Source organism: Leptidea sinapis, chromosome Z, assembly GCF_905404315.1.
Source record: "Leptidea sinapis chromosome Z, ilLepSina1.1, whole genome shotgun sequence".
Lineage (NCBI taxonomy): Eukaryota > Metazoa > Arthropoda > Insecta > Lepidoptera > Pieridae > Leptidea > Leptidea sinapis.
In genome coordinates this window covers 13082244-13109041 of record NC_066312.1, presented here as the reverse complement: position 1 = coordinate 13109041, position 26798 = coordinate 13082244, and the positions used below count along the sequence as shown (strand labels likewise).

Below are 26798 nucleotides of genomic sequence, written 5' to 3'. Positions count from 1 at the left end.
TGGTTGTAAAACACAAGAGTAAATTGGTTCCAACACGCGCTATCACTATGCAATTCCTTGCTCTGTGATGCGGACACACTCAAATAAGGCTTTTAAGGCTTGAATAATACTACCAAAGCAAACCAGAGTAATGTTTATATTGTTTAAACATTCACTGCGCGATCTTATAGTAATATTACTTTTAAGCGTACCGAAGTTACGCATATGGATTTGATAAACCTTTATTTACCTTCTAGGTTTGATATTTTTTGTTGTTTTATTAAGCCTTCATAAATTAATGTCATTTCTGCTGCTCGAGTCGAGCTTGACGTCAAATTGAAAAAGTCACCGAGTACACTGAATATTTTTAAGATATTATTTTGTACTAGATGACCCAGCAAACGTTGTATTGCCGTCATAGTTAACAACTGTAGTTAATCTACCAAGTATAGGTAGCTAAAATTAAGTTTGTTTTTTTCCTCCTGAGAAAGTTAGGAAGATACAAAGATTCTTATTAGTTATTCATTTTAAACTATTCTTTCAACTTCATTTCTGACGACGGTGGACATATCAAAGGAAAAACGAAATTGTTGTTTTTATTTAATTCCGAAAATTTTCATATTTATTCACCTTTTAAACCTTCTCTGGAGTTCCACAAATAATACAAGACCAAAATTAGCCAAATCGGTCCAGCCGTTCTCGAGTTTTAGCGAAACTAACGAACAGCAATTTATTTTTATATATATAGATTATCCTAATCGGTAATTCCTAGGTAAAAACAAACTAACTCCTTTACAAATAAATGGAAATGCTTTAAAAAAAATAACTTTAAAAGATTTTCTTAATAAAATGTTAATCTATTTTTATCAATAATATTTAATTCACGACGTAATGCTTTTCAATAATTGTTACGTGACTCATACTCTATACAATAATCATACTAACTATGTATTCTCCTTCATTAAAAATTTGTTTGAGCTGGCTTATAGCATATATATTTTATATGCATTAAAATAATTGCATTTACTAGAAAAGTGTCCTCAACAAATACGAGCATTAATTTTTTTATAATTTAAAAAAACAAAGAGTCTTATATCAGCTCCATAAACGGATTGAAATACGGAAAACGTCCAAAATTTAGCGTTCGGACGCGTTTTAGTAAACAGTGTCTATAATATATGCGAATTCAAGCTTTAAGGTCGTTTAAAAGTAAACTGCGATTAAAATTGATTGCTTCCAACCTCAACGTTAAAATTGCTTATTGTTTTAACTATTTACCATGCTTTAATCAAAGTATCAATATTGTTTAGCGCGCACGCGACGTCTGTCGGAGGGCGCGGTTTTATTACGTCTCGTTTGTTCTGGCGATCAGAGTATTAACCGGGAAGGTAACCTGTCGTGTTAAACAGCCGCGGCCGCCGGTTGACCAACATTTCAACCACAGACACTTGCACGCGTCCGTCTATTACGGAACATAACCGGGCTTAGGTACAAGCGTTAAAATGAGTAATAATAACATGAATACACATATTTATTGCAAATAATAATAGACGCGAAATTTTAATTTCTACGATAATGGTTAAAATAATTTTTGCTCTAAAGTGCATCGTTTCCGAGATATCTGCCAAAAACTTCAGTTCAAGAGCTCTACCTGAATCTGGCAGCATTAGGCTCAGTAAGCTAAGTCACCTTAAGCCATACAAAAAAAATTGGATCGAAAATTTAGTGCTTAGTTAAATTCGGTTTTTACTGGCCTACTTGATTTAAACCGTTTCTATTGAGTTTTCTTGCTGACCGTACTTCCTAGAACTATCATTCGAGCCAGGTCCTGTGTTGATTTGACGGACTTATACATAGAATGCGATTACACACGTTTCTAAGACGAGTAGGCAAAGATCACGAGCCTGGATTTTTCCATCATCAAGTCTTTCATACATGCTCTCTAAATGTTAATACATTTGACCTGACCTGGCCATTTTTCAGGAGATCCCCGACCCGATAGACATATCCCTCCAAATTTGATCTTAAAATTATTATTTAATAATTCTTAATTATGACTTTGCAAATATAGCAATATATATAATACAATATAATGTTATTGTTCTTGTGTTCATGTCGTTACTAACGTGGATTAAGTTCTTACTTGAAGTGAACTTAAATTTATAAATAGGTAGCAACTATTCTTTTATAATATCAAAATAGTTTGTAACATATTATACTAGACTCCCAATCGCCTATTAAGAGGTAGTTAAAAATGTCTTCGTGGCTATTATAATGTTCAAAGTCTATTGTTTAAGCTCATAAGATTCTCATTAGAATGCTAAATGTTTGAAAGAGACGGACATATCATTTGTACATTTCGTCGGCGATGTATTTTTTAACGTTTTGTTTTACACTACAATTGAAATTATTTAGAAATTTTATTAAAAACATCATGTTAGTTACATAATTGTGTTAATTTAAAGGGGCACTAATCTGAAATACGACCCTCCATCCGTTTTAAGTGTGGATATACTGTTATTTGGACAATTGATCACAGAACACTTTGTCATTGCGTGGCGTTGTATTCAAAGCGTGATCGAAACACAACTGAACGAAAACTCTGCCTAATAGACGCGTAGGCAGAGTTTTCTGACAATTTTTGAGCGTGATTGTGAGTCTAGTTGTTTACTGTACGTATCAATGTTTAGCCCATATTAAGTAAATCATATCATTTGATGCAAGTAAAAAAAAATCCTTTTTAAATAGTTTATGGCTATACGTTAAATTTTTATACTCAAAATTCAATTTCTATTCGTCCTATGTAATAAAAAAATACAAATTCTTTCTTTGAAATTTTTATAACGTTATAATAACATCTCGCCGTCCGCGTCGCATCTGGGCTACGAGTTAACGGTTAGTTTTGTTAAACAGAATTGCCTATAGGGTAAAGGTGACTATGTTAAACGTGGTAATACCAATAAATTTATATGAATAAAGCACACATAACTTTATAACACGATTCTTATCAGAATGTCTTAACCCTTACCGTTAGATCCATGAATCATTGGATACGTGCTTCACTGATGGCTCGAGCTTTGTTCCGAATATTATGTTATATGTAACTTTAGCTTTCAGTTAATTTCAGCAGAGGTTAGTTCGATAGCAAGTGTTCATCACTCTCTTTGTTTTCATACAGTATTAGTAGAATAACGTTATTCTGGCAAATCCCCAAGAAAGGCATATTTTTTCTTAAGGTATGTCATTTACTTCCATGATATATATATAGGTATAAGATACAGGTTAATTTAATTGTTGACAATATATACAATATTAGGTTATGAAAGAAATATTTTTTTGGTACTTAGAATACAGCGATAGCCGTGGGTTCTAAGACTTGACGACCGATAAGTCGTTTGGATGTGTAAATAAAAGATAAGAAACGCAAATAATAGTAAAGGTATAGCTTCGTCGATGACATGTTTAAATGGGACAAGGGAAAAGTAGGTTCACATTTGAAAAAGCCTCTTAGTTTAATAAAATGGGTGGCTATATACGAGCGCACCTGGTGTAAAATGATCACCGCCACCCACATTCTCATGCAACACCATTCACAGGAGCATTGCTAGCCTTTAAGGAAGGTGTACACGCTTTTTTAAAAGGTACCCATGTCGTATCGTCCCGGGAACATTGCACAAGGAAGAACTTATTCCACAGCTGTGTAGTACGTGGAAGAAACTTTCTTGAGAATGCACTGTGGAGTACACATATTCACTAGTGGTCCTGGGTTGGAGCAAACATTTGTTTGCTGAATATAGATGATGATGTATAATGTATATTAAATATATTGTTGTCTTGCACACATGGTATAGGCTATGCTTAGTTTGGCGCAAGTGTAAACGTGGGTCAATATAGATATTAATGCAGGTGCAATCTTATTTGATTCACTATAAAAATATTAAATATGAACAAATATAAATTAACGTTAGTTAACCTACATTTCTTACGGATTAAATATGATTTGGAGCTGCTTAGAATGATTTGCTGTTTATTATCTTTTATAATAGTTTTAAAATAATTATAACGTTGACTCAATATTACATACAAGTAATAGCTAAACCGACGGATGTTTTCTGTTCATAATAAAAAATATATATACTGTATACAGTCTCTTGCTGTTAGACAACCGATAAAAACACTCCAGGAGTACCTACTAGTCTAGTGTGCGTGACAAGCTACGTCTTACACCCGCGATTTGTATGACACTGTGTTAGTGTGCGTATTATTACTATATTATACTTCTGTGTAGATCTTCTCTTTTTCACAGCAAAATTTTGAGCAAATTAATAAGATCACTATATGTAACTGTATTGGGCTTGTGTCCATTGTCGAATGTATGTTGTATTAAATTTATATGGAAGTCAATTCCAAAGCACTGCGGCCAGTAGTAACGCCTCGGGGTAGAAAGTAACCTTTGGTTTCAAGATGCCGAAGACTTGTGCAAATGTAATCGTCCCGATTTTACCATTGTACTCAAACTTACTCTAAGTTTAAAATGAAATTATCACATACAAACTATGGTCATTTAATTAAAAAAAATGCAGGCGATGAGCAATTGTGTTCTTCGATAAAATATAAATCTGTAAGCTACGTGAGTACAAGCAACTTTATTTTACAAATTTTCTATAATTCTCGAAAATTTATCTGTCTGTATGCCCTTTTATATTGAAGACCGATCTTGATTGAACTAGGATTTACTCATCGATGTGTTATATAAATATCAGTTTCTGAGCAACAATTTAGGCTTGCGATTTAGTTTAGAAATCGGCCGTAAGTGTTTGTTTCAGTATTCCAAATGTGAGCTGTCATTATTATATTATGATAAGAAGAAATCCAGCAAAAACGTTGTTGAAACTATCTCTTATTAGATATAAGTCTCCATTTAATGGGCGTGAGAATTATGACAGCGTATTTAAAGGCACATGAGATATTAATGTCTAATTTTTAAGGTGGCAGGTGCAGTAGATCGTATTGCATGATATCGTTTTGTGATCTGCCAGCTCAGATCATTTCGTGACTACCATAAACAGATAGTACCGCTTAAATTCAGGTGGTTTATAAACTGTTGCAGTCTTGTGACGAGGATTCATGATGTGAATCAAAATTTATGTGCCCAAAAAATCTCAGCAAACAATTTGCAAAGTGAAGAGCTTTCCATTGAATGGAAAAATGCAGCGTGGAGCCGGTTTGCTGATACCTTCCGGATTCCCAACCTGCCACTCTAGGTCAGATAGCTCTGTCCCTCTCGCACAACGTACGCAGGCATTTGGGGTCGCGTCGCCCTAACCTACATTTACCTACCAAGCTCGCACATTGTTTTAAAAGCTCAACAAATTAATTAATTTAAAAGTGATAGAATTAGATATTATTACTTTTTCGTTTATTTTGATATAAAAGTTTATTTGTGATTATAAATACACTTTTCATTTAGCTTTTGCCTATGTATTATTTATTTAATCACAGCCCGAAGTGTACAGATACTACCCAAACTTAATGATCGTCTTAATTAAGAATAAATTCATAAGGAATTAATTATTCATACAGTTACTGTATCTACTACCTTTGAAATATTCAAGCTATAACTAAGATTAATAAATTATCTATTATAGGTGAGATAAAAATTAAGATAAATTCAACTCAAAAAGTTGAAAGACAATAAGTATCTCTTGAAAGTTTAAGGGCATAATTACCTTCAATGGCAACTTAACTAAAAATTAACTGCAATAAAGAAAACCATAAAAGTTTAAGACATCATTTGTTATTGACTTGGTCACAAACAACAAGAACTTTTGAACATATAAGGTTCCTACGACCAGGAAATAATAACTCGTTAGTAGCTAATTAGAGATATGTAGGGTTTTAGGTTAAAAATAAATCCATTCAGATGATGTTCTGCTCATAAAAATATATGGGGAGTATTAATATGAGTAACGCTTCATGCCTTGTTAGTTTCGTTGCACGTTTCAACTTTGTTTCTACGAAAGCTTTTTATGCAAGTGAGCTGCTAACGACGCGATTAAGACTATTTTTTTTATTTATTTATTTAGTTTCGCAGTCAAAATAAGAAGTGACACATTTGAATTTCGACAATATCGAGATATACTAAGTTCCAGATAAAGTTTTACGCGAGTCAGGCAGTTTCTTTTGTGTTTAACAGTGATTCGTTCTAAATAACTTGTAACTTATACCTATTAGTGTCACACGGAAGACTGCCTTGTCCCACGGATAGCTAGTTTCATTAATATTAATTAATTAAAAACAAGGATATATTCGTCTCTCTTTACACAAAATGTTTCAACTAATTCCGATGTATGTCTTTATATTCTCTTCATCTTGTATATTTAAATGAGCATTTCTTGTATATATATGTATATATTCTTGTATTTCGTTATCATTAAATAATAATAAGTGTGAATTATGAAATAATAGATATTCAGCTGTCGAGTAATAGGATTTACATTTTGACAGTATATCCACCAGTATACCTTATGCGTGCATGACTGCTTTACGCTACTCACGGATGTTAATAAATAAGTTCCTAAACATGTTATCTATATATATAAAAATGAATTGCTGTTCCTTAGTCTCGCTAAAACTCGAGAACGGCTGGACCGATTTGGCTAATTTTGGTCTTGAATTATTTGTGGAGGTCCAGAGAAGGTTTAAACGGTGAATAAATAGGAAAATAATGCTAAATTAAATAATCTATATATATAAAAATGAATTGCTGTTCGTTAGTCTCGCTAAAACTCGAGAACGGCTGGACCGATTTGGCTAATTTTGGTCTTGAATTATTTGTGGAAGTCCAGAGAAGGTTTAAACGGTGAATAAATATGAAAATGCTGCTAAATTAAATAAAAACAACAAATTTGTTTTTCCTTTGATGTGCCCATACATAAATTCTATGAGAGAATTTATTGACGCACGGTTTGACAGTTCTGCTGTGAAACAATTTCATTACGACCGCAGGGTGCATATTTTACGAAGTAATTTTTGATGTTATGATATATTATTGACAAATTCATATAAAACATTATTTTATTTATTACATACAGAACAACGTCTGTCGGGTCAGTTAGTCTTAATTAAATAATAAAAACGTTTAAAATAACTGTTGTACATTATATTATAGAGTTAATTTTAAGCCGAATTACTCGAATTTTAATATTAGATTTTAATCCGAGAGGAATAATTGTTGAGTTTATTTCAACATTTAAAAAGTATCTGTTTGTTTATACTTACTTGAATTAAGAAATCTACACTTTGATTTTGATTCACTTTATTTTTTCCAGTTCCAGCGATCTGCTTCTAAATCGTGTGCCCCCTACGTTTTATATTTTACATGTAACCGTGATTGAAGGATAAAATAATTGTTTTCTCTATCAATCCTTCCGGAAAAAATCCTTCAAAAGGCAATATGATTATATTTACTATATCATTACATTTATTTAAATTTTAAAAAATATACAAAAGTGCAGACGTTAACTGATACTGATAAAGTAAAACACCATAGCGCTAAGTTTACACAATAATGTATCATGTTTTCTAAGTATCGAAATTTAGTTTACTTTTGATAAGTCCAACGACACACTTTAAGTGCTTACAACATAGTCATGAATAGTTATTTAAACTGTTATTTTAAGGAATGTTCGCGGATTTTCCTTTATCTAAATAACTGAATATGTTTTCTGCTGTAGCAAGGATATTTTACAGACGTAACTATATTTATAATACAATATAATACTATGATTATATTAAATAAAAAGGGGGAATTTTTCTAAGAATACTGGCAGCATATCTGCGTTGGATAGCTAGGCTGATTCGTTGACCGAAATAGCTGCAAGCGCTTGGGTTTCCAGTAGCCTTATTGAGACACATAGATAGAACTTTGTACATTCTCCGCGCCTCAGGACCCCACGGCCATGTGTCTCGACACCTAACGGCAGAAAGATGTAAGACTCACTGAGACCTACATATTTGCGACGCTTGCTGTGTTCGGCAGTCGAAGCAGCACCACCAGAACCAACTGACGTAAATTGGACATGAGAAGGAGCCAGAGTGTCGACGTAAGTCGCGTCCCACACCAGCGCCCTTCCCCATGCCCAAGCCACCAGGGTCATTCCATCAGAACGCTTGCCATCGCGGCGGATAATGCAATTTGGCTCTAAACCTGGCTGGTCTATTAAGAGAGACAAATGCCCGGATGACTTCATTAATGCTGTACTGGTACCTGTATTTTAGGCCCGTGACGCCCAAGAGCTGCCCGTACCTGTAGACCTGAACCAACTGCCCGTTTTATTCTTGTATATTTCTTGGGCGATCAGCGAATGCGACATGTTAAACTAAGACAGTATTGGCAAATCCATTTGATTGATCAGTAGTTTTTTAGCATAGAATGCAGACAAAGATGGTGCTAGAGCGCTGCCTTTTGTATCCCCAAGCAGAAGACTGCTGGTATTGTATATATACTTGTATATGACCCGGCAAATATTGTTTTGCCATGTAAATTAAGTACCCCGCGCCCGCTCAAAGGTCGGAACATCTAAAATAACAGCTAAATCTTCAAAATAATCTAGAGAACTTGGCAACCAATATGAACTTAATTGTTTTGTTTGTGTAATGGATATATAAGTAAATTCCTGCCGAACTTGGCTCCATTGTCACATTAATGTTTTTGATGGGATTTAATGTAACATTATATTGCGAGACATATATTATACACACATGTATAAAAGTATAATCGATCACGTATTGAGCTTCATCATTGTGCTCGTCAGTTGAACCGTGAATCCTGTCACTATTGCCCCTCCCCCTCCACTCCACTTGCCCCCTCCCCCCTCTATTTGAATCTCATTTACGTCGGCGCTTACGCAACTTAGTAAATTAACCGAACCGTGTAATGTTAATTGATTGTAAATTGACAATATTCGTACAATGATCCTATATATTTAATACATTTATGAAATGAAAACTTCTTTAAGCCTTATGAGGACTTTCTATTATGGGTATATAATGAATCTGAGCCGTCACGCTCTTCTATGCAACGCTACTTCGGGTCAGGTTGGTTCGACGCGATTTTAGATTTTAGCCTGTGTTGCTACACAACGATATACATAATTAAACATACATAAATACAAATAAATTCGATTCGAACCCGGGACCTCTAGCTATGTAGGCAGGGTCACTAACCACTGGGCTATATCAGTTGTCAAATAGTTGGTACTAAGTATATAATAATGAGTAGATATTTAATTATAAATGTTTTATTTTTATAGTGCAATAACGACTAACGACGAGCTGTCATAACAAAATTTATCAGATTTATTTATGCGCCACTATAATTAAATATACAGTGAATGTTATTACTTCATCAATGTACAACATAAAACAGATTTATTTCGTATTATTAACCTCGTCTTGAAACAATTCAATCCGTCGTGTCTTCTTAGGCAAACATCTCAATATATATAAATGTGTCCTGATGTTTGTTTCCAGCGAACTTCTAAAATAATGAACTGATTTTAATGAAGTTATTACTTCATCAGCATTTTAGTCCAACTTGAGAGATAAGGGTCCTTATCTCTTTACTTTTATTTCCGATATTTTGTATGGACATAATATTTTCTATGAGAGAATTTATTGACGGTTTGACAGTTCTGCTGTGAAACAATTTCATTATAACAACAGTGAGCGTATTTTACGAAATGATTCTTGATGTACTGAAATATTATTGACAAATTCATAAAAAAACAGTATTTTATTTATTATGTACAGAACAACGTGTGTCAGGTCAGCTAATACATTATATAAACCGTTATGTTTCCCAAGGAGCTTTTAATTTTAAATTTTATTACAAGTTTATACTTGCTGTATAACGTGAAATACTTTTTCTGCGACCTATTTTTATACGTATATCTTTGCCTGCACTATTTGTATCGGCTATAATGCATTAAAAAGATTACACATCAATAAAGAAATAAATTAATAATAGGTAAGCCTGAAAATAATATGTGACCTTTAAATGTTGTTTTAAATCCGAGAATTTTGATGTCTACGACGCACTTCGCTTTGGTCGCCCCGTTACAGATAAAATTGACTTCGTCTTAAAAAAAATGGATCTAAATCGGTATATTAGCAGCTACATAGTTGAAGAATCTGTTAATAATAATATTTTTGTGGTGTATAATGCGACACGCCATAGAATTTGGTCCAGTACCAGACCGCGTCCGATGTTTCGGGCGTAGGTACGAAATCTGATCATGTGTTTGAGCTGTAAGAGAGGACTGCAAAAATTACTTAAATGAGAACGTTTAAGAGCATTTTTTTAATCAGAAGTCTCAAAATTTCTACACCATATCAAGGTGGAGAAAAGTCATATTATATATGTTACATATGCTGGCACTAGGAATAAAATAAAATAAAAGGTCTTGAGTGAATGACTCTTTCTACAACCTATTTTACATTAAATAAAGTGTAATATTATAAGAAAAAATTATCAATTACGTTATTATCGGCGTAACAAATTGGCAGGCAATACAATTTTATAATCTCAGTCAGATGACATAGTTCACTATATTTTTGTCGAATTCAGATAAAACTCCTTTAGGAATGTTGATCTCCTCCAGGAGTGAAAAAATATTTCCACGTAACATCTCCGAAATTTAATTGAAAAATGTATATAAACATCCATGACTCGGAAACAAACATCCATATTCATCATATAAATGCTTGCACCTACCGGGATTCGAACCCGGGACCTCTATAAGTAGCTATAAGTAATAATATCGTATTTTTCATGTATTATTTGGCATTTCAAAATGTAAATGATAATTATTAATTTTTTTTAATTATGTGGTTGTTTTACAACTGCAAGGCGTTCACTTCCTTAAATCAATACACAGACCAATAACAACAATTTCCGCTGGATGTTGCAAAGTGTATAGAGATAAAAGATGTTAATTTCAAAGTGAAATCTTGATAATTCAACGATATCCTAAATAAGTAAATAATACTATTGAAGCACTTAATATGTTATAACAATACTAGAATAGTGAACAATGGTTTGTGTCATACTACGTCTCGCTCTATTGGTGCGTTTAATATCACTTTACACGAGTGAAGGCATACGCTTTATGTCATTCGTCATACGTAATGTAATGACAATTACAGGTAATGAGCTTATGCCCGATATTTTGTGTATAGTCTTTATTTTTTATCTATATAATTTATATTTTTTTCTTTATTTGTATTAACGGCCGTTTACAATAACCTATCTATCCTTAGGTTAAGGTTTTTTAGAGGTAGACAAATCTATCCTTTCAGGCTTACCAATGTGGTATAGTAATATTTTCATTGGTTGTATTTATATATATGTATTTATTTAATACCACTTTATTACAATATTTTTTTTACAAACGCAAAATAGCACGAAAAATAATTTTTAAAGGATTTTTGTCTACGCTAATAACTTGTTGCGTGCGTATGTAAGCACCTACAAACACACTTTTATTTTATTCGAATATTTGTCGGATATAAAATGTGATGCACTTTTGGTATAGTTGTCACGTCCGCGGCGTTGAGGAGACTTTCCGAGGAGATAGCTATAGCCTTTGTGCATGTAATCTAGGTTAGACTCTGCGTTACCGATTCCATCTGTTATGTAAGACCAGGCCTCGCCCGACCGACGGTGACGTCAGAAAGTTCAATTTAAATTTATAGTTATACATTTGCGGCCCTTTTCAATAACCCTTAGTTTAACTTACAGATACATTGCCGTCACCATTTAATATCAAGATCTTATCTATCCATAGTTATGTCCAATATAGTTATAGTCCAATCCTATCTATCAATAGGTTATTGAAATGTAAGTAAGCGTAATAGGATAGATTTGCCTACGTCTAGTAAGTTAAACTAAGGATAGATAGGATATTGAAAACGGCCGTTACACATATCATCGGTGAGTGGCGGACGGGGATCAAACCAGCCCCTTCTTTACTGGCAACTATACTTGAAATAATTAAAGGAGACTATACTATTATTTTAGAAAAAAAATGAAGGTTCCACACTACAAACTGAAACACCATAAAATTAGAAATAAAATCCGGATTATAGGTCAGATTCTGATACAAACGTAAGCCCCGCAAGCGAATGCAATAGCAGTATAGTTTGCACTGCGTAAGCGCCTAAATATTTAAAACGAAAGCAGAAATTGACTTTCATTTTGTTTAAGTTAAAAAATAATAAAATAATCACAATTGCAGGAACTAATATTGATTACATTACTACAACTTAAGGTACACCTTTATTATCTGTAGCAAGTTACCACTGGCCCAAGTTTATGGTAAAATTTATTTCTGGTTTCAATATTACATTTACTAATAAAATTTTCCATTAACATATTCACAATAACTAATGCCGAGCCTGAATGAGCACGATTCAGTTTGTAAAATACATTTTTTGTGACTTCCTTCACATGCTCCAATGATTAATAATGAGTCTATATCCTCTGACATGTTTTATAAAACGCTCTGTGCTTTTGACTTTGAGTGCGCCCTTTATAGTTTCTAAGGCCAATGTTTCTATTATTATTATACTATTTATATAAGCTTGATCTATCTTACTATCTAATGAATATTTCAATGTAAATTTGTAAATGTAAATTCAATGGAATTATTTACGAAGCGCGCGCAATTCTCCAGGCAAATTCGACAACCTGACGTAACTAGACCATTTGTATCATACTTCAGCTACCAAGCCTCTTGTAACTCATATGTCGACTGAACCATGGATGAGAATGAAATAAATTTCAGAAATTATATAATTTCAAATTTATGTACAAGTATAAAAAAAAATCTCTCTAATTGTATAGAAATAATTTATTTAATCATGACATATTTAATTGGGGAAAATCTGTTACGGCGTGTCTGTCTTCCTAGCTAGTTTTAGTTTGAAACTCGGAATAGCGAGTCTATGTATTAGGCAGAGATGCGATGTATGTGATGCTACAAATAAGACTTGTAGGTATGGGAAATTTCATCAAAATTGTCTGTCGTTAAATAGAGCTCGAGAAAGACAAATGATAGAAGCAGTTGATGTTGTTGATGTGGTGCTACGAATGACGTGAGGCGCGTGTTACGGATAGCTATGGACAGCCAAGCATCGATTGCATCTTCGTGTCCGAACCCACCTCGCTACAATCTGTCAGCAGATAATTCTCACATGTTTCGGCCACATAATGAGGAGAATGGCCTTGAAAAGCTGATTGGGAAAACTGAAGGCAAACTAGTCCGTGGACTGTCCCCTACCACATGGAGCGAACCTGTATGTGTCAATGTTTGAATAAGTTCTGCTCGATGGTCAGAGATGCAATGGAACACTGATGGAGGCAGGTCATAAGAAGTAAGAGCACCAGCATCCTTAGTCATAAGGGAGCGACCACATAGAAAGAGAGAGAGAAATAGAACATATTATATCATATTATAACAGATTTGTATAATAATGTAAATATTGATTTAGCACAATAATCAATTTCATTAGTAGAGAAAATATCCGTTATAGCACAGTTAATGTATATCCAATTGGCTATTGATAGCAGCACGACTTATAGTCTAAACATATGGTCGGATTTGGTACGGCCGACCATCGGTTGGTCCGGTGGGCGTCTTGCACCAGTAGGTCCGGCGACGCACTCGGTACGGTCCGGACGGTAATAAATAGAACGTCATTGGGTAATAATAACAATTTTGTGCGATGGACAATGCGAGATACCATCGAATATGGTCCTCTACCAGGCCACGTCCGATGGTTCGGCCGTACTAAATCCGATCATGTGGTTAGGTTATAACGAAGTATTAACAAACGTTTTCGTGCGCGGTTTGACGCCACTGATGCATGCACACCGCACGTTCTACCAACGCCCATCGCGTGTTTGATAACAGAAAGCATTTTTAACATGTACAAGGTCTTCTTGCCTTATGAATGAAATAATTTAAACAAATTTTAGACGGATACAATTCATCACAGACTACATGTAGCGGTGTGCTCTATACATATTTTTCATTTTATTGCACAAGAGAAACTCCCGCTATTGAAATCATGAAAGGGAGTGTTTTATTATTGTAGTAATTATTGATTATTTTTAACAGTTGTTAACAGCGGATATTATTAAATATTTAACAATCCGTAGTTAATAAAATATTGTACACGATTAAATACTTTCTATTTAACATTTTACATGAACCGACGCCTATTAGGTAACTTAAATATATAAATTATTTCAATATTTATATATGGAAAATCAGTAAATTTCTATAAATCCCAGAGTTTTCACTAAGAATGTGCCAACATAGAACCTTATCTCTACAAAAAAACAAAGTCTTTCATCTTTTGTCTATTCACCTTAAAACCACGGTCTTAGAATTGGACAACGTTTTGCAACCAAGTCGCCGAGAATGTATTTACATAGCTTATGTAGGCTAAGCCGTACGAAATATTTCAGGATAATATACTCCGCAATGGTAAGGATAGATCAAGATGGAGATGGACATGGTAAGAGAGCTCAGGATAGGTCAGGATGGAGATGCACTATGGAGACCCTTTGCCCCAGCTACTAACGCGATACTACTTCTACTATCTTTCTGTGTTCTGTGACGTTTTCGATGGGTTGAAGAAAATTTGCTCGTATTGTGTACAGCCCAGCTGCAAATATTGCTTTTAATGAAATTTTATAATCTAAAGCAATACTTTCACATTTTTCTCCCATTTTTCTATCGTTCTAGGCTGAAGGGGAGCTGGTAACACATTAGAACTCATTTTTTTTTTACATAAATCTAATTGAAACAAAAATATTAATAAAAGTTGTTGTTAAGTTAGTTCTCATAGCCACGTAAAGAAATTTTAGAATAATTTGTGTATATGAAAAAACGACTTACGTTAAAACGACGTAATTAGATAATTTCAAACTGAAACTGGCTTCATGAATAACTTTTTAACTTGCGAATATTTTTAATTTTTTACTGTGGAGTGTTTTGTAAATTGTGTAAGTCTATCTTAATAATAATGAATATGAGTAATTTTTACAATTAATTCTTCAATTCTTTACATTACATGTATATTTGTATAAGAATAAATCTGGAATTCTTAATATAAGTCCACAAGTTTTCTGTGTCCTCTGGTTGTTTTCTTAGCGTGGTCTAAGTGTTGGTCTAATAAGCACCTGGTTACAGGTACAATATCAATGAAAAGGCAAGTATATACTTTTCTTAACAACTCCGCTTGTAACGCCAACTACCAAAAACTAAATGTAAGGAAAGTCTGAAATTTCCGCCTTAGGTTTTAAATTAATGCTTAGTGCTTAAATTAAACTTAAAATAAATCTACAATATTGATGTTGGGTAATAAATTGAGCTGAGTTCATCAACTTGCACTAATTTAATCGATTCCCATGCACGTTACGGTGCCTGAGCAACAATGTATGTAGCCGAACTTGGTTTTTATTTTTTAAAATGTTATTTTTATATTATTTACGTTAATGTATGGAAGTGAGAGTTGGGTATGGCAGAAGAAGCATAAAAGCAGAATTAACGCGGTTGAGATGCGATCACTGCGTAGTATGTGTGGGGTAAGACTGACTGATAGAATTCCGAATGCGGTAATACGAGCGCGCTGTGGTTTGAAAGAGGATGTTGTGACAAGGACTGAAAAAGGAATGCTTAAATGGTTTGGACACGTGGAGCGAATGAGTGAAGAAAGAATTTCGCATCAAAAATATATGGAAAGTGTATGTGGGCAAGTCGGTCGCGGGAGACCTCGTAGAACATTCGCCGATCAAATTGGGAACGTTTTGAGAAAAGGAGAGGTCCGAAGCACCCGCAACCGATGAGCATGTATGGAAAGAGTAATGAATGTAGAGGAAGCGCGTGAGGTTTGTAAGGATAGAAGCAAATGTCATTCTATTGTCTCTGCCTACCGGAAACAAGGCGTGAGTATGTGTGTGTGTTATTTATTGACAATCCATAGAGCCCAGTTGTTAGAGATGCTGCCTACTGCGCTACAGGTCCCGGGTTCGAATCCCCGTAGGTGCAAAAATTTATATGATGAATATGGATGTTTGTCTCCGAGTCATGTATTTTTGTATGTTTAAGTAAGTATACCTATTGTATTAAATATATCGGTGTCTTGTACACATAGTACAGGCTATGCCTAGTTTGGGGGAAGGATAATTTGTATAATATTCAAAAAAATGGTTAATAAGTTGAAAGTTTTGATCATATTCCTTGCATTTACTATTTCTATTCTCGCGTTTTCTTGGAACCGTGTATTGAGTGAAGTTGTATTGGAGAGATTTAAATATTAGAGGTGACTTTCTGTAGAGTGGTTCCTTGTCGAAGTATATTAATTATTTTACCACTGCAACTAACACTATCACGTCATATAACAATATTACATAAAAAAATGTTTTAGTTACAGACCGGACCCTGTTTCTAATTAGACTCACTTGTATTTACATTCGATAAGTATTCTGAATAAAAAGAGATTAGATATTGATTTATAAATGCCATCTCTTAGTTTGGTCTACATATATATATTTTACAACATGAACCCAGAAAATGTAAAAAACAATTTGTTACGAAATTTAAAATAAATGTTAATATTTTTAATTTTTTAGTTAAATTTTCTATAAACATATTTTCTTTTTAAAACTATAAAGTACTTTAACATCGATTCCTGCCTTATCGACTATAGATAAAAATTATATGAATTGGCAAAAACCTTAGTTTGCAAATTTAATACTGGAATAATCTTATCAAATTAATGTATTGTCATCGGTCCTCGATAAAACTACAAAGTTTGAATGAAATCTGGCCGTTTAAAGTGAGAGTCAGTTACAAGCATACATATAAACATACATACAAACATACAAGTGACACATTCATACACAGACATCACATACCACAGACTGACAATGGAGCGAATCAGGCTATTCAATTATATATGTTTATTGTATATATTACATTGTAATCCATATTTTTCTTTAAAAAAAAACCCGCTGGGTTTCTTGCGCCCGTTCTTCTCAAGTCTGAGGCACACTATTTCGAATGGGTTTGTTTATGACGTTGTATAAGTGATTTAAATAGTACTTTGAATAAAAATAATTTATTTTTCAATTTGTCACCAATTTGGACCAAGGGAAAATTTTAATATTTTAAAGTAGCAGTAAATGGCGTAAGTTTACAATTCAGGGAAAAAATAATTAATCTAAGCGTGCTTTGGTGAGTGCGTCTATGAGTCGACTTAAGATTAAACAATTTTAATATTAGAAATATTTTCACAACATAATAATGCCTATTTCACCAGTTATATTCATTTAATTTTATCTGCTATTTACATTTTTTTATTTTATATATCATATTTTAATACTGTGAGAAAAATAATTTATTAATAAAATACTTCTTGAAATATTTCCTTCCAACTCAAAAATTATCTTTTCAAGAATGCGAAGCTAAGAAGTTTCACATGTGACGTGTACGGTTGACAATTTTTTTTAAATATATTAAGTTCAGCAATGGTACGCTTTCGGTTTTATTATATTATGTATAGATAGAAAAAGCTTGTACTTTTTAATGTCAATAGATTGTGATATATATAAACATTATTAAATCAATTTCCTTTCTGAATTTGACCTAGATGAGGGTATTATTGATAATTTGTTTGTCAATTGTCCTTTAATGCAACTTCCTTTAAATGTACCCTCCTTTACCAATAGAAGGCCCCTTTGCACAAGATGCCGGCTAGATTTTGGGTAGGTACCACAATGTCTAAACAATATTGTATTTCGGTCTGAAGGGTGTCGTAGCTAGTGAAATCACTGGGCAAATGAGACTTAACATCTTATGTCTCAAGATGACGAGCTCAATTGTAGTTTCACTCAGAATTTTTGGGGTTTTTCAAGAATCCTGAGCGGCACTGCATTGTAAGGCGTCAGAAATTAAGAATGTAAAAAAAATTCTAAGATCTTTTGATTTAGATACAGCTCAGTACGTCCGCTCGAACGAACTTATGTAACTTACGGCCGTTCCCAATATTCAGTCTATCTCTTACTTGAGATAAGAATCATAACTATCGTTAAATTTTCTGTCCCAATAAACTTATCGATGGTAACTCACGTTATCCGTTCACGCTATCTGTCAACGGGACGCATTTATTAGGGATATGAGAGATTGAGATGACGAACGTTTCAATATAGTTTCCTTATCGCGTCTCTTCCACTACTCTACTCAACTTATGCGGTGCTTCTACCCGGCTTCTGTATAGCATGAATGGTGGTCTATTAAACTCTTACTATAGTAGAGATATAAGAAGAAGAGAGAGAGATAAAAGTTGAAATCCTTAGAACATTACTTTGGTTGTACGTGTGTTTACTGGGTTTTCAAAATATTGAAGTTCTTTAGGCGCACTGTGCACTTTATTTTAAGGGTATTGAATAAGATTGAGCCGTCAAGCTCGGCTATGAAACGCTCGGTCGGGTAAAGTCCGCGTATTATTAACCTCGTGTTTTCGTCATCTACTTTTGGTACCCAACATTTTATTCTACTTTACCTAACATTTTATATCTTATATAATTTATACGTCTACAGTTGTGAACACGACAAAAAAAAGCGGCAAACACTCTAACCTCTATTCAATAACGCATGCACACTAAAGTATTAAACTTGGCATGCTATCATGCGTTGTCTAACAGCACGAGATTCTATCTAGTCATATAAATTATGTAAGATATATGTATATATATATATATATACTCTTATGAAACTGTAGACTCGACGGGTCTGTTAATTGGATATTTTTTTCTAAAACCGGTTGTAGGTAATATAGGGTGTAAAATCACAAAAAGTCAAATAAAAAAAAACAGATCCGTCTATCTGTCTCTTTTTTATGTACACGCTCACCACTGTAACTACTTGACAGTATTTCATATACTTTCACGAATACCTTCAGCGTAATCTGATGAGATGAACCGGCTTCGCATCGGTATTGTAGGTGTAATTTTTTCATGGACCACTAATTCACTTTTTTAATAAATTTATCCATATCCTTGTAACATGCTATCTAGCGTGGTATCTGCCCGTCAAAGTCCCATCAGTTCACCCGTTTTTGAGAATAATCGTAACAGACGGGCTAAAAGTCAGCCACACATCTTTAGAATTTAGAAAAAAGGCTGTTCATTTTTATAACAAATTTAATACATACGTATGTACCGTAGTTAACGGTGAAAGTTGCACTTTTAATTAATTACAGATTACTGTAATTAATTAAAAATTATTAATTATTAAAAAAAAATTATTAAATTCGAACAAAAGTAAATAGTCAAGGAGCCATCCATAAATTACTTCACATAAATTTAATGATTTTATGATCCCTTCCCCGTCCTTATCACAGCTGGTTACATTTGTGAGTACCCTCCCTACCTCAGATATTTCGTAATTATGAAAACAGTCACAAAATTTTGGACCTCCCTTCCCTTAACGTGGGACGTAATTAATGGAGGTGTAAATCAACTCACCTGCATCTGAAACCAGGAGTCAAGAAAGCCGGCGGCGTGAGGAGTAGTGCAGCGACCGCCACCCGGGACAATCTGGCGAAGAAAACGAAACTAGGTTATATCCTAAATTCAAATTCAAATTAAAAAACACTTTATTCATGTAGGTCACGGAAATGACACTTATGAATGTCAAAAAATAAATAAAAATATTGTTTCTTATTGAATTTACCCCTACTTCGTAAAGGGTTGAGCTAATGAGAAGAAGTAGCAAGAAACTCATTGCCACCCTTTTAAGCCAAGATTTACATTTTAATTGTTTTACAATTCATTTCAATTACAATATATGCAAAGTGACGCAACGAAAAATACTCAAATGTCAAAAACTGAAAGGCTTACACGAGTAAGTCAAAAAAAGAAAAAAATAAAAGGAAATTAATACTTATAAACACAAGAGTTATTGAGTATAGTAGATGCATCAATCCACACATACCGTAAATAAATAGAGGCATTATGTGAGCATTTCAGAAAATAAAATATATAAAATTAATAATGTATCTAATACCTAATGTATCTAAGCTAACTTACATGAATATCAGTGGCATATAAGCAATGCACTTACTCTCATAGCTGCATAGAAGCAAATGATAGTAACAGATAGATATACCTATTGCATCGAGCTAATTATATTTTTACTGATGCAGGTAGGTATGCGATAAGAAGTACTTGTTTGTTATGTTGTAATACTGTTTTTGCACATGCATTTCATTTCGTATCACTTTTTACTATATTAGTGCGAATGTAGTTTTTATAACATTACTAGCTGACCCAGCAAACGTTGTATTGCCGATATTAAAATCGCGATACAAAAGTAACTGTTGATCGTAGATGGGTGAAAATTTGAAGTTGTATGTATTTTTTAATGCCGACTCATAATCAAACAAATTTAAAACGATGTCAAAAAAAATTAAATAAAAAAATGGCGTGGACTACCCTTAGGGGGATGAAAAATGGATGGTGTCCGATTCTCAGACCTATCCAATATGCGCTCAATATTTCATGAGAATCAAGTCAAGCCGTTTCGAAGGAGTTTAACTACAAACACCGCGACGCGAGAATTTTTTATATTAAATAATTTACGTAAAATTTGAAGACGCGTAGCAACGCGATAAAAAAATATCTAAATCTTTGTCTAAAAACCTCTTTGTTGATTGAAATATATTCTTTTATGAATGGTTACTTTGTGGTCCAATTGTAATAACTTCTACTAAATATAAATACTAGCTTATCACGAGTGAGTAATCAATATAGCCTGTTGAGATCAAAATCGGCTTCAAAATACTTCTGATTTAAGCAGAGGTGGTTTGTATCGAATTTATTTCCATGAACCTCCAGTTGGTTGGAACCTGCCATCTTTGTATAAGATGCCGACCAGGTAGGCAAAATAGCTAGCATATTGTTTCAGTTTGAATGGCGCTGTAGCTTGCAAAATTACTTGGTAAAATTTCTTTTGGCTTTAAGTGACATCAAGTCCTGAGCAAAATACTTCATTCTTATGGGCAGGGCGTACTTACCAACTTGTGCACGTGTCGTCACTTGGTCACATTAAAAAAAGGTTGACCGCAGGACTGAAGTAAAACAAAATATTCATTTATAAAATTGTTCAAGAACAAAACGAAATAACGATATCATCGATTGCTAGCAACACGAACACAGTCACGAATTAATCAGCTTACTCCCAAAGTCAAGGATTCACCGTTCGCGTAACGCTAGCGTTAAAAGCCTCCATGTCGTTGACACTGACGAAAATATATCAAACCCTAATATTCTCTTACAAGAAATGTGTGACTTTTTATGTTCATATAACCGACACATAAAGCCCAGTGGTTAGTCACCCAGTACTGAACTGGAGGTACCGGGTACGAATCTCGGTAGGTGCAAACATTATTATAATGAATATGGATATTTGTTTCCGAGTCATGGATGTTTTATGTATGATTAAGTATATTATTATTATATATTGTTTTAAACAATGTGCCGCCAGACACTCTATTTCAATTTCGAACGATGAATAAATTAATGAACTTTCTAATAAAGTACTTTTAAAATTGATATGAAGTCAAGGAGACTGATCAAATGCAAGTTTTGATCATAAATAACGTAAAATTTAAATAAGCGTCTCTAATAATCTCTGTCCCTAAATAAATGTCCATTCGAGTCAATAACAATCTTAACATTGCAGTAAACTTCAATAAAAATAATATTGTACCTTAAGCGAATCTTTTCCCTTATAATATACGTACAATTTCAACAGTTATATTATTATAATTGGGTGCACTGGATAGTAGAAGAGAAGAAACGTAACAACGTCAGTTACAAATATAATAGTCTGCCGATCTCTCACGTTAGCCTTGCCTTGCCTCTTCTGTTTAAGGCCCAGATGGGGTCTCCATATAGAGCCATGCTTTTCAGGACCCCGCTATATAGCCTCCTGACACTTTGGGACGGATCCCCGCGTTTGGTAATAAACGCGCGAGAGCTCCAGCCGCCTCAATCAATCTCTTTCCGAGGTGCCTGAAGTGCTCCTCAAAGCCCCAGCGGCTATCCAGCACAAGGCCCAGGTACCTCATGCAGGGGGCCACATCATCCATCGATCCCTTGATATCAAGCAAGAGATCGATGGATGTCGTTGATTCTCTGTGAGACTTGCCTTGTGTAACCTCGAAATAATCGAATACGAAATACAGCGGCGAAATCTTGTGAAAATCTAAAGCGGAAGAGATATGTATCACTTGGTTATGGGTATATTTATATATTTCTATGGATTGAAGTGGACACGATGGTTTCTCGAATTTGAAAATAGTTGTCCAGGTGACTTATAGATGTGAGATATATGGTAGGTACCTAACGCTTACAAAATTTTCATAATGTTACATTAAAATCAGAGAGAGAACCAAAATCACCGATATATACTTAGCCCAATCATTGCTAAACTGAAGTGTTAGTGGGCAGGGCACATAGTTTGACGGACAGATGGCCGTTGGGACATTAAGGTCCTCGAATGGCGACATCGTACCGGAAGACGCAGTGTTGGTAGGACCCCCACAAGATGGACCCACAATCTGGTTAATCTAGTCGCTGGAATACATTGGATTTGGGTTGAGCAAGACCGATCATCGTGGGGGAAGCCTTTGTCCAGCAGTGCACGTCTTCCGGCTGATATGATTTTAAGATTAGTAATAAGTTATAAGTTTATTTGAGTTAGGTTTTCAATTTACTAAAATATAAAACAGACAGGTGCGTTTAAAAAAAAGATTTTTAAGTGAAAGCTTAGAGTAGCTGTCCTCACTGGAGTTTGCACATGACCCGACTAAACCTCACAAAATGTTTGCTTATAAGTATATTACTGATTGCATATTAACACTAATAAAAAAATTAAACTTCAGGCTCGCTGACCACATTTTTTGTGGGTATTAAATGAGATTGACCAGTTACGCTCGTTCGGTCAAAACGACTTTAGTTGACTAACGGCCGTTCCCAATATATTATCTACAGATAGAGATAAATACCTAACTTCTACTGTCAGTAATTAGTTGTCAATAATCTGAAGCTGTCCCAATATACCTGATAAGTCAATCTTATCGCCTTATATTGGGACGCGTAAATTGCAATTTCCATACAAACTTCTATCCCTGGTAAGCTTTACGTTGACCCATTGACAGACAGCGTGTACCGATAAGGTGAGTTACCGGCGATAAGTTAATTGGGACAGAAAAGTCGACGATAGTTACAATTTTTATCTCAAGTAGGCCACAACCGGAGATAGACTGAATATTGGGAACAGCCGTAAGAGACCGCGAAAAGTAAGAGATATGTTTACTAGAGGAATTTATACAGAATTATAATTCTAAATTACTAGTGTTAATGTAATTATTATAGATATATATTCTTTAGATAAGTACCTATTTAAGAATTATAGTATATTTGAAAAATAATATTCTTATAGCATACTGTAAGAACTGTATAATTTCAGGTTGGTGTATCATTGTAGAATTTTCCAATATGGTGGTTCACGGGCGTTGAAATCTTTTGTAAGCACAATACCGATTCCTTTAAGATTAAATATAATGAATTCACAAGTAAACAGTATTCCGGTGTAATGAGTAAAAATACAAGTTAAAACAAAATTAAAAGTAAATGAAAGAACAATTCACTTACGTTACTAAAATATTTCAAAATTATGGATTGTATGTCTTTAAAAACTCGATTAGAATACCCGGTAAACACATTTTTCATAGTATAGATATTACGGTAACAAAAGCACTAAGAGGTACTTAATTATTAGTAGTCCATAATATTTATTTGTATCAGGAATAACACTAAAAACAATTACCAAAAAGTGCCCAAAAGTATTGTAGTACCCACCTCGCTTGCATAATAATCGTTCGCTATATATCGTAGAATGATAATATTAATTTTAAAAAGATTAAGTCTTCATAATATTAAGGTGAAAGTTATTACAATATTAAGTGTAATGTAAATAGTAACACCATAAGTAATTAGCCGAAACTTAACGATAACAAACCCTATACAGAACAAATCATTATCTCTTTACTTAGCACATAAAACAGTAAAATAGCATTATTACAATAATCCAACAAGATTATTAATTAATGCTATTGGAAATCTGATATAGGAAAAACTTGTCTCCTACGTTTTCCTACATTCGTGCAAGTACCCAGTTAACGTTTGGATTTCTACCGCTTTTAGTGGAAAGGCAAGCAATGGTATACGATAGCATAATATAAACTAAGTTGTTTAGATAGAGCACGTTTCCCCTACTTAATCTACAATCTAGTTACTCTCCCGGCGGAATTTCACAGCCTATTACAATATTTTAATCTAATAATAATTAGAATCTTTATATTATTGAATGATCTCAGATCTGTAGTTACAAAGTTATTGAATGTGAAAGTAGAGTTTCCATAATTTTTATAAATTAAGACGAAGGTTATATACTTGTATAGTATATTATATTTTATGCCATATCCTATATGCAGCTTTTGCAGATATAAACTTTTGGAAGGCTTTGACAAGTTACAATTAGGAGGGCCGTGGTGGAACGTAACAATGACCGATAGCGATTTCAAGAGTCACCAATCATACCTGGTCGCCCACAAGGTCCTCGGCAGCTGTGATCGCGCAACAGGCCTCCATTCCCGGCTAGGGCCGGGCTCGAGAGGACGCGGACGGAGGCGCGAGGAGTGCGCGGACAGGCGCACGCGTGCGCGCACCTAGAGCGCGCTATCTACTGAGGTCGCGGCGAAGTGCGAACTGCCGCGTCGTACCCGGCGTGCGTGATAGCGCGCCGACCAGCCCGACCGACTAGCGACCTCCTTCGCGGGGTTGCAATGAAAGTGATTAGCCTCTTGCGCGAGCCGCGACTGATAACGAGGGCTCGCTCCCGCTCTACTACCGCACTCATATATTATTGTCCCTTATTTAATACATGTTGCGGCGCTCCGAGACACGAGCGATACCGCTGCACACAGCCTAATTGAAAGTTGTTGCTTCACATTAGATCACTTCTAATCGGTTTTATGACTTACAATTTTCTTATTTCGTAATGGATAAAGTCTATACACGCAATCGGCGATCTATTTGTGATAATTCGAGAGCATTAAGGGCTTACAAAAAACTTTATGCTTTTTGCGTTTATTTTCTTCTATACTTCTAGTTACTACCGCTAATCCTGAATATAATTTTCTTAGGTACCGATAGCAGCCATCATGAAAGCTCTTAAAAGACACGATTCTTCACTATACTTACGTATATCATATAGACGACCTGTATAGCCGAGTGGTTAGCGATCCTACCTACTAAGCTAGAGGTCCCGGCATCGAATCCCGGTAGGTGAAAGCATTTATATGTTGAATGTTTGATTGATGTTTAAATGTATTTACGTATGTTTATATGTATTTATGTATGTTTAAGTAAGTATATTGTATTAAATATATCGTTGTCTTGCAACCCATAACACAGGCTATATGCCTAATTTGGGGCACGATAATTTGTATTGCAAAAAGTGTGTCAATATTATTATTATTATATTATTATTTTTAACTAATTAATTAATTAGTTAAAAATAATAAATATATATATAAATAAATTTATTATTTAACTATTATTATTAACTAATAGAGACTTACAAATACTATAACGACTAGTAATCATCAAGGATAGTCCAGGGATCAACCAAGGATGGATGGAAAGATTGTCCTAAATTGTAGGTCATCGCCGAAGTATCTACACAATCAACTGACAGGGATACATATTAATATTGTTTAAATTTAATATTTTCTATTACAATTCAAAAAATATATAAATTCAAATATTTTTATTCAAAATAGAATTTCAAATTACTTATTGAACGTTAAAATACTAACACCCATTCGAAATAGTATGCCTCAGACCTAAGAAGAACGGGCGCAAACAACTCAGCGGGGTTTTTTTTTAATTTAGTTATGTAGAGATATTTAAATAAATTACGAATTAGTATAGAGCAATTTCTCTTTAATTGGATTCTGCTTTTAGCTTGTGTGAAAGAACTTAAGGGTTTATACCATTTGTTATTTTTTCATAACCGTTATTTCTGGGATTAATTACAAATAATTTTTTTATGTTGCAAAATTGACTTTCAGTGGTCTTTAGAAGTTTAGAGACGAATGCGTTATTAGATTGAGTTTTCCTCTAAGAATACAGCAGTCATCTTATCATATAGTGTCAATACAAACTGAATCATAACATAATAAAAATAATATGCGTAGAGTAATGCGATACGATCCCAATTACATTATACTGCGCCCATCATCTTGATTATTTATTCATCATTTTAATATTAAATGTATGTATCATATTATACTGTCGCTGATGATTTTTAACAGTAATACAACACAGGTGTTAAAAGAATTTAACTCACCAAATTAGTCCTACATTAATTATATGTTTTGCAATATCAAAATCAGTAACAGCGATGACAAAAACTAGTCACATTACAAATACAAAAAGTGTGCGCATTTCTCGCAGTGTACCTGCCGCAGGTACTTAAGTTTAAGCGGTGATATCTCGTTATCAGTGGACTTGTTCTGGCCCAGTATGTAGTTATACATATACCTTGACGTTACCTACAACTAACGCGCTTTATGTTCCGTAGTGACCGGCGTCAATGCTTTCACTGTGCGTT

General features: G+C 34.1%; 1 protein-coding gene across 1 annotated transcript in view; it reads right to left on the bottom strand.

Annotated features, from left to right (window-relative positions):
* Positions 1 to 24918, bottom strand: part of LOC126979072 (dendritic arbor reduction protein 1-like) — a 92965-nt gene extending 68047 nt beyond the window's left edge. Inside the window, exons 1-2 of the mRNA XM_050828263.1 lie at positions 24722 to 24918; positions 19580 to 19651 (exon numbers count right to left, since the gene is read on the bottom strand). Coding sequence (XP_050684220.1) covers positions 19580 to 19651; positions 24722 to 24772 — 123 coding nt within the window. The 5' untranslated portion in view covers positions 24773 to 24918. The remainder of the gene's footprint in view (positions 1 to 19579; positions 19652 to 24721) is intronic.
* Between the last annotated feature and the right edge of the window lie 1880 nt (positions 24919 to 26798).